General features: G+C 35.9%; 1 protein-coding gene across 1 annotated transcript in view; it reads right to left on the bottom strand.

The window, feature by feature from the left end:
• Nucleotides 1–4,387: 4,387 nt before the first annotated feature.
• The window catches only part of LOC102282205 (E3 ubiquitin-protein ligase MGRN1-like), a 67,921-nt gene continuing 61,806 nt past the window's right edge, over nt 4,388–10,502 (bottom strand). Inside the window, exon 4 of the mRNA XM_070384412.1 lies at nt 4,388–4,657. Coding sequence (XP_070240513.1) covers nt 4,388–4,657 — 270 coding nt within the window. The remainder of the gene's footprint in view (nt 4,658–10,502) is intronic.

The raw sequence follows: 10,502 nt of genomic DNA, 5'->3' as shown, positions 1-10,502 counted from the left end.
ACACTCAGCCTTCTTTATGAGCCAACTCTCACATCTGTACATGATTACTGGAAAAACCACAGCTTTGACTATATGGATATTTGTCAGCAAATTGATGTCTCTGGTTTTTAATACACTGTCTAGATTGGTCATACCTTTTTTCCCAAGAAGCAAGTGTCTTTTAATTTCATGGCTGCAGTAAAAAAATACATAGAATTTAAAGGTTTCTTATTAGCCCGTGTAAGCCACTTATATTTGAAGTTAATGTCAACAATGTCAACTGAATTAAGTGTTTCAATAAGATCATCTTCCAAGATAACGGGAGTGTAGGATCCAGCTTGCAGAGAGCTCCCAATGGAACCCTAGAGTCTTTAACTGAAAATAATTGATTTATGTAAAATGCAAACTCATGAGACAATCACTAGGTGAACACACTGTTTCTCTGGGGTGTAGAACTGCCATCATGCTGGCCTGCCTTGCTTGGCACGTTGAACTCATTGTGTTTTGATGTTTAAACCTAACGGCTAAAGATTGTAAAGCCCCTTAAAGAAAAAAAATCTGGCTGAAATCTCCAATTCTTCTCTAAGAAATGATCAAATTTAAAATAGCATTTTTTAGATTTGGTGGGAGGAGTGGGAATTATAGATATTCAAACACTGAAAACAGCAAAAAAATAAATGAGGCTGTTCTTTCATTATAAGGACATTTGAATTCTTATTACTTAGTGTTCTGTGCAAGAGGGAATGACTATATCCATTTTTTAAAGAAAAATTTTAAGCTTTTCTGAATCACTCTCTTTTCCCCCCAATTCTCCTTTTAATCCATTTAATAAATGTATTCTGATAACTGATCAGATACCAAGTTTATACTGAAAACACCAACTTTTCCAATTTTAGAATTGGTTGTTAGAGAAAATACTTTACATTTGATGTACTTTATAGGTACTAAAAATCACTTTAATATATCATCATGCTATATATATGTTTTTAATTTTCCCAATAGAGGTTAGTTAATTATTAGAAATTCAGTTTAAAGTAGTTGGTAAATGTGATGAAGATAGAATAGTTATTTTGAAAGATAAAGCCTTAATGTTCTGGCCCATAGAAGAATCTATTATTAAAAAGTATTATTTACAATGGATATAGTGACACTGGAAACCTACTTTTTATTTAACTAGACTCTCTGCCTTTCAGAAGTAACCTTATCTCCTTAATCAAGTACTCTGTACAGGATTCATGATTGAATAAGAAACTCTAAAACTGAAAATCCCTCCTTACTTTCTTGAGACCTTTTGGTCAAGGTTTCATAATATTGAACCATAAAAATGAATTTCTTTTTTCAATTTTCTATGCTCTCTACTTTTGCAAATCTTGTTGTATAGTCACAGACTTCATGACAGATAACTGTCAAAAATATTGGCTGACTTGAAATACATTATTGAACAGCATGTGCAAGATAATAGCCAGTGGCACATATTCAAAATTCTAAAATATTCTATGGCCACTGATTTTACTTTTGTGTGTTCAGTAGATCAGAATTTGGTCTTACTTGCACAAAGTTGAGTTTCTGAGTTCCTAAAAGTTGTTCTTTTTTTCATATTAAGTATAGATTTTATTTTGAGATAAAATGAGACAGTTTTAAATTCACTTAGCCCAATATTTAGCCCACTAAGGGCTCAATACATATTAATTATCATTATTATACTATTTAATACAGCTTTCCAAAATAATGAAACTGAACAACTCTATTTAATAGATTAAAGAACTGAAGCCCAGAAGAACTGCTCCTCTTCCATAGCTAGTAAGTAACTGAAGGTGTCTTTGAACATAAGTATCTCTGATATCTATGTTCTCTAAAATGTGCATGCTGTACATACACACACACAGGTATACATGTACATTTAGTTAATCTAAATAAAATCTAATTTTTAAATTATAAAAATGGAACCAAACACATTTTTATCTTCTAAATGGTTGAGTTTTTTCATAGAGAGAATGTAATATACATGGTACATCATTATCTGGGCTTCCCTCGTGGTTTAGTGCTAAAGAATCTGCCTGCTAATTCAATGCAGGTTCAATCCCTGTACTGGGAAGATCCCTTGGAGAAGGAAATGGCAACCCACTCCAGTATTCTTGCCTGGGAAATCTCATGGACAGAGAAGCCTGGCAAACTACCGTCCATGGGGTCACAAAAGAGTTGGACACAACTTAGAGACTAAACAGCAACAACAAGAACATCATTACGTACCAGCTGTAGAATGAAAGTGGTCAAGCAGAAGGCTGCAGTGACAATTATGCTTAAAAACTGGATAAATGGTCCAGTTTTTCACCAACTTAGTCAGAATATGGTTCATGCTTGGCAGAAGAGTAAGGGACATGTAACCCTTCGATAGCCTCTGTGTCCTGACAGCCTGGGTGTCCCTCATGTAGGCAGCATAGGGAAGGCAGTAGGAATGTCTTGGGACAGCTGCCCCTAGAGAGAGCCAGCAAGGGAATGTTATCTTCTTTTAGGCTAACTGGAAGTTGTAAGGATGTTTACAAAGGCTGCGATGTCCATGCAAAAATGATCCATTGATATATGACATCTAATTTAAAGCTGTTCACAATTTTTCACTCCAAATATATAGTATTTATCCCTAAATTCAAGTGAGCTATTATTTACTTGCTTTTAATAAAAAGCCTCCTGGCTTCAACTAACTGAAGACCTGGCATAATGGCTGGTGGAAGAAAACCTCCCTTATAAAGTGTCAGATATAAAGAAGCCTCAGGATACAATAACCGAAAGCAATAACCTTAGAGAATTCTGCCAATAGACACACGCGCAGAAAAACACAGCATAATTTGAAGTAATTTTGTTAGGGCATGCTAGCATTGACAAAATTAACTGGATCAGTTTGTTTTCACAGTGTTTACATAGTATTGTAGAGGATGAACCTGCTTTCAGATTTTATTAATGGTTTTGAAAGATTAGGCAATTGTTCTCTTCCTTCATTTTCATTTCATCTGTGTGCAAAGAGCTGGCCGTACTCCACAGCTATTGACCTCTTATTTGGTGCTTCTGCTGATACACAGACAGTGCATCCTCCAACTGAATGTTTTGAGGTCAACTAACATAAAAGGTGATTCTAGCATAATGATTACAGAACATTCTAACAATGTTGCTAATTTATTGAAATAAGCAGAATTTATCTGTCTCATTTGCCTTATATTTAGCTGAGTCTATAAATATAATTCATAGATTTCTTTTTTTATTACTATGCAAATAGTAGAACTAAGGCCCTAGGATCCTATTTAAGGCAACTTGAAGACCATGATGTCTACTTTCTCTGCCCAGTAGATAAATCATATCTTGAAAAAAAATCAATATTTTACATTACTATCTTTGTTTTAGAAATTCTTCCCCTCCCTAATTTTGACATCTCCTTTAACTCTGACAAATTCAGAGGGAAAAAATGGCAAATTTTTGGATACATTCTGAGCAAGGAAAAGCATGGTAAATTAAAATTCATAAGTATGATAGCTTTAATGATTTCAGATCTTTGGAAGAGTCTGAAAGCACATTTAACATATAGTATAACATAAGTAGCCCAATGTCTACCAGAAAAAAATAGTCAGTTAACTAACAGTATGAAAAGCAACTCTATAGGAAAATCCAATGGTCTTTTTTATGATAGAAGAAATGTATGTTCCTTTTGGATGTAAGTGTTCACTCTGAAAAGTAACATCACTTGTTTAAAGCCTCATAATCTACCTGGATGAGGTAATATGACTCATTGAAGGTCAATTTTCTATCACAGCTCTGCTGCCAAAAACTGAAATGACAGCTGTTGACACAGAATGTAGTTAAGGAGCAAAGACTGAAGAGGCTTCTTCTGAATAAAACACTAAACTATCCTTGAACTAAGTAAGTAGGGCTACTGGCAACTGTCAGTCTTATGAAAGATAAGATTATGTCAGAATTTATTTTTCAATTGGCTTCAATTTTCCAAAAGATAACTTGCTACATGGAGTGGTTTGTCAAAAGTCTACACATCACAACTTAAATGTGCCCCCTCCAAAAAAAAAAAAAAAAAGCTACTTTTTTTGCTTTCTAAAACTGATTGCACCTGGCACTGGAGCCCTATTCTCACTAATGGGCTTGGAGGTTGGAGAGATACTTAAATATGTTCCTTCAAGGTCACTTAAGTCTTTCTGTTGAAACCATCTCTGTCTCCTCCTCCACCTTTGGCCATCCCCACCTTCTTGTTTATTTAGTCCTATTTTTGTACCTCTTGGTTTTGTAGCTACTCCCTCCCTCAGCATTTCTTCTCAAAACACTCTCCTTCATCCTCAAGTACTTAGCTTTCTGATAGCCTCTTTGCTGACTCCTGCCGGCATCTCCCTACCTCTTCTGCAATAGCAGATGCCTATCCTTGCTGCTTCCTCTGCCGGAGAAATTCACAAACTATTCTTTTGGCATAGGGAATGTTCATCGGTTGCTTCCAGGGAAGTTCAGCAATCCTCTGATGACCAGGATCCCCAGTGAAATTTTGCTGAGATTCTCGCCCCTGGAAAATAAGCCATGCATCCCTTGAGGAAGCCCATCCTGCTGCTTCTGCTACATGGTACTTGCCTCTCACCAATGCGCATGTCTGGAAGGCCGGCTGACTCTTAGTTCTACGATGCTTTACCTCTGCCTACAAGAGATGGGTGGAAATCTCCACGTTTATTACACTACTTACAGGGCCACTGGAGATAAAACGGAGGTTTCTGTCCTGGGTCACATAGGAGCCCAATCCTATGATCTGCCAATTAAAACTTACCACACCCACTCTACTCCACTGTGCCAAGAGAGTCTCTAATAGATTTGACTTTTTTTTCCCCATTTTTCTTTCTTTTTTTTGTAAGGAAATAAGCTCCATTGTACCCCAGCTCTGAAAATAAGTTTAAGGAGATGTATTTGTTGTTGTTGTTCAGTCTCTATGTCTGACTCTGAGATCCCATGGATTACAGCATGCCAGGCTCCTCTTTCCTCCACTCTCTCCCAGAGTTTGCTTAAATTCATGTCCACTGAATCAGTGATGCTATCTAACTACTCATCCTCTGCCACCGTCTTTGCCTTTTGCCTTCAATCTTTCCCAGATTCAGAATCTTTTAGTCAGCTCTTTGAATCAGATGGCCAAAGTTTTGGCCTGAAAATACAAAGTATGGCCAAAGTGTTGCTGCCTGGAGAACCCCAAAGAAATAGATGCAGAGGTTAAACAAGAAATTCACTGATAATTTGTTTTTCCATTTCTCATCCTTTCTCTAAGGATAGGATGATATATATATATATATAGGCTTGATATACATTATGTTTTTATATATATATATACTTCCCTGGTGGTTCAGACAGTAAAGATTCTGCCTGCAATGTGCGAGACATGGGTTTGATCCCTGGGTTGGGGAAGACCCCCTGGAGAGGGGAATGGCAACCCACTCCACATTCTTGCCAGGAGAATTCCATAAACAGAGGAGCCTGGCAAACTACAGTCCATGGGGTTGCAAAGAGTCAGACATGACTGACCAACTAACACACTATATATATATATAGAGAGAGAGAGAGAGAGAGAGAAAGTCACTTGAGTCACTGAAGTATAAGATCTGTTTATCTCTGCAAAGTGTACAGAGTGACCTCTTAGTGCTATCCTTGTTCAGCATTTCAATTTTTAATTTGCATGTATCACTGTCAATATATTTAATGATGTTATTCCATAAAATTATACATTGCAATTTTAGTTATTTGAATGCGGTTCACTAGACAACACATAAATCAGAATTTTACATGTTCTAATCCCTTGTCATTACTTACAAGTAGCTGAATCTGTGATGCATGTGCTCCTCTCTTCAGTTACATCCAACCATGTGATCCCATGTACTGTAGCCTTGCCAAGGGCCTCTGTCCATGAAATTCTACAGGCAAGAATACTGGAGTTCATTGCCATGCCTTTCTCCAGGGCTGAACCTTTGATAGTCATTATCCATTGTATTTAAGATTTTTCTAAATTGTGTTTCTCCTATCTAACATCCCCAAAGCAGCTCTGCATTATCTTAGGAATGGCTCCACTTGCAGACTACAAAGTAGTAAATATCTGTTCTGATTCCTGCTAATTGGAGAGCTTCGTGTTCCAATTCTAGCATGGTGATGGGAGAGGGAATGGAATCTAGTTAACTGTCTAATTTGAGATTGAGACAGTGTCCCAACTGAAAGCAATTTTTTGGTAACTAAATTTATAGCAATTATATTTGATGTGCAATATCCTTACATGTACTCTGGCCCTATGTTTTACTAATCAATTTAACCCTTAATTAAAAAAAATATTTGTAATACTCAGATATATTTATCATATAGCCATTTCACTTACTTATGTCAAGTGTTTGAGTCAAAGATAAATTATTCTATCTGAGGAAAGAAAAAGTGGTATAAAGACAAGATGATAAGAGGGAAAAACCCATATAAATTAAAATATATAGCAATATGATCATTGTAAATTCAAGTTTCTAAAAGCTATTAGGAATCTAAATTTCTTTCACAAAAATAATGGACTGTATGACTCAAGATTTCTTTTCCTCCATATTTTTATTAACTTGTAAAATGGTACTATCAGTCTAGTGGCAATATTCACTTTTTATATTACTTTTTTTTAAATTTTATTTTATTTTTAAACTTTACAATATTGTATTAGTTTTGCCAAATATCGAAATGAATCCGCCACAGGTATACCTGTGTTCAACTAATATATTTTTACAAAGCATTTTGCCTTTGTTTCTAAGGTTGTTTCTTTCCTCTAAAAGATATAACCAGCAAAAATACACATTTTTCTAAAAACTGTAGCAAATTATATAATTTCTTTTCTAGCTTGATGATAAGCTATTTTTGACTTTTCAAAGGATGATTTTTCATTTTTAAATTACGCTTCTGTGACTTTCAGTGTTAGCTTTTAGAAATGTTTCTAATGAGAAAATCACAAGGAAAATTAACTTTATATGTTAACATGAAAAGAAATCATACTGAGATGTTTTGAAATTATTTTAGTGAAACATTGAATGAAAAATAAAAACCCAGAAGCTCAAGAATAACTTACCTCTAAGCATATTGTTTACGAAGAATTGGAATCAATATACTTTACACATTTCAAGGTGCTCTTTGTGATGCTCTAAAAGATCACATGAAGCAGGTGTTAGATGAGTGGAAAGATACAAGAAGAGAGAGATGGGGCCCTTCACAGTGTTTCATGCACTCTGGGTAGAGAAGAACAAAGAAGAAAATCCAAGTGGGCTCTTAAACATCCTATCCTTTTACAATAGCTTCTGTTTTGTTCAAGTGACAAATTTTACTTCAGATGAAAAATCATACTCAATCTTCCAATGAGTTCAAAGTATCTGAGTACAAAGTACTGAGAAAAATTTAAAGATCGTCTCCTATTCAGGGAAAGGAAGGAAATGGAGGAAGATAAAATAGGGAGGGAAGGAGGAAAGAGAGATGATTTGAATAACTCCTAATCTCCAAAACAATATCCTTGGCTTAACTCCAAGATTTCCATGAACTTGGCTGTACACACGTGGTATACCTTCTACATCCCGTTTTTTTGATCCATGTTTTTATAATCTGTGTGAGGTGTGTCCTTGCTTACAATTTACATTTTTAGTGGGACCAAAACATTTTCCATCCACTGGTCTTCCATTTTTGATAAATGGAAACTATGCTTGTAATTTCTCAGGATTAAAAACCTGGGAGACAATGTGGCTTGTCTTTCATAACCCAGACCTTGTCTGTCAAAAAGTCCCATCAGATCTATCTATGAAATAGACATACACTTCCATTCTTTGTTCTTTTTTGTATCATCACTGGTATCACCTTGGTCCAACCCACCACCTTCTCTTCCAGATTATTGCAATAGCTTCCGATATGCCCGCCTCTTTCCTATTCTCTGTAGAGCGGTCAGTGTGATCTGTTTACAGTACATTATGCTGCTGCTGCTGCTGCTAAGTCACTTCAGTCGTGTCTGACTCTGTGCAACCCCATGGACTGCAGCCTACCAGGCTCCTCCGTCCATGGGATTTTCCAGGCAAGAGTACTTGAGTGGGGTGCCATTGCCTTCTCCAACAATACATTATATCATGTCATATTTTGCCAAAACTTCTCTACTTTTCCCACATCAATGTCAATAAAAGCCAAGCTCCTAAAGTGGCCTACAGGCCTTTGTACTTGTTGTACCTCTGCCTGGACACTCTCCATCCAAAAGGGCAGCAAGATTCTGTCATCATCATCTTTAGATCTCGCTCGTGTACTGTAGTCAGAGGCCTTCCCTGACCATCCTCTATCAAATACCAACACCCCCTCCCCTATAAGTGCTGAATTTCCCCCAGAGCTCTTTTATCCATATGACAAATGATATTAATAATGATGATAGCAGGTATTTCTACGACTTTATGTTCCATCCACTGTCCAAATAACCTTACTTATATGGATTCATTTCATCCTCATAACAACACTAGGAGACAGTTTTATTATCCTCATTTTGCATGTGGGGAACTTAAGGCAACTGAGAGTTAGTCAGTCTTAGACTCAGAGTTATAAAGTGGCGGAGCAGAGATTCAAAGCCTTGCAGTTTGTCTCCAGCCTCTGTGCTCCCGTCTAATCTGAGCGATAGCTCCTCATAGTATAGGTAATTCTGTTGTTTGTTTATTGTTTGTGGTCTCCTGCAGAAACAGAAAATTAAGAAAGACAGAGACTTATTATTTTACTTACAACTATATTCCAGTTCTTAGAATAGTCCTGACTTACAGGAGATTCTCAATACGTATTTGTTGATGATGATTCTACATCATCACTCACACTCTTCCTCTGTCTAAACTGCCTTGGTGCCTGCTTAATTCCAGCTTGAACTATGGTTACATCTTCTGATATACAGGCAAGTTCTTTGAAACTGAAGCCATACATGAAGGTTCTGTGTTAATTATCATAAATCTTTTCGCATGATATATGATAAAACAGTCTTGTATTCATCCTAAATGGATACATTTATCTTGAAGAAGATATTTCTCAGGACAAGGAAACCTCATAAATAGTAGCTAGCAAAGGGGATATCTGCATGTATTTGTAAGAATATGTGCTAATTAAGACTTAGAATTGGCTCTGTGTTCTCTACCTCTGAAACTAAGGGTTTTATTTTAAACGTAAAATAATCAAGATTTTGATTCTGGATGTACAATTTTATTATATTTCACTCAAGCAGAGTATTAAATGAAGCTTTTCAGACCACATTCAATTAATAGATTTTTTTTGTCATTACTTTGTTTTCACTATATAAAATTATTTTGTAATCCCCAAAGGAAATCTGAGGAACTTTATTCTTTTTGAAGTGTCTTTATATTTACTCTGTGTGTACACACACACACACACACACACAGTAGAAGCATACAGTCAATAGTCTTATTCATGGCACGCTTTGAGTATACTTGTGAAAAATTATTGGAATGTGCAACTTAGTAACTGTAATTGTAAAGAATAATAACCTAAGAATCTAACCAGATTAAAAATCAATTCAGTGTGACTTTGTTACATTTCCTTCATTTCCTAATGGTGTGTAGGTGTACACTTTAGTTAATGGATAGGTGTGCTAAGTAATAATTTCTCATGAAATGGCTATTTTGTTGACAGTATGAAAATGCTTTCATATCACATGTGGAACAATTCCATAAAGAAACCATACTGACTTTCATGAGTTATGCAGACAAAATGAACTTCTTTGACGAGTGACTTTATAACTGCTTGCCTTTTAAATTACTTTTACAAATCATTCGGCACACCTTAGTGACAGAGAACAAGACATAATATTTCATTAATACCTCTTTTACTAGAAGTGAGCTAACCTTGATTATCTAAAGAAGAGAATAATCTTTCAGAATTTTGAGAATATACTTTTTTTAGATTTAAAATCATAAGTGTATTACCACTGTTACTCCCTGTAGGTGCTGGACATTAGTGTTGGAGTATTTACATGCATTATTATGTTTATTCCTTATGACAAATATGAGGTTTGGATACTTATGATTTTATGGTTAAGAAAACATGACTCAGAGGCATTAGTTGTCTTGCTTATATATACTATATATGTGGCATCTAGGATTCACACTCTGCTCACTCTTCAAAATCTTGCCTAGCTAATGGTGACAACTAATATACTGATATTTTTAGATGAATATTATAACATACTTTATAAGCCTGATTAAAAATAAATCACTCAGCTCACAGTCTGTGTTGATCATGAGAACTCCCCATCAAGAATGTAACTGAGCAGAGGTCCCTGTGCTGCCATTTTGAAACCAGTATCCTTTGTGTTAAAGTCAACTCCTCACGGATGGCTCCCAGCCAATTACTGAGCACAGTAGCTTTCTCCTTGGAGGGACAAGATGCTTCTGAAGTTGACATTACTCATTGGTTGACACTGGTGACCTTCCTCCCCTCTCTCCATCACTCAGGATCAGATTTGCCCTCCC

This window comes from Bos mutus, chromosome 16 (assembly GCF_027580195.1).
Source record: "Bos mutus isolate GX-2022 chromosome 16, NWIPB_WYAK_1.1, whole genome shotgun sequence".
Taxonomy (NCBI): domain Eukaryota; kingdom Metazoa; phylum Chordata; class Mammalia; order Artiodactyla; family Bovidae; genus Bos; species Bos mutus.
The sequence above is the reverse complement of the archived record's forward strand: the minus strand, read 5'-3'. Positions and strand labels throughout refer to the sequence as shown.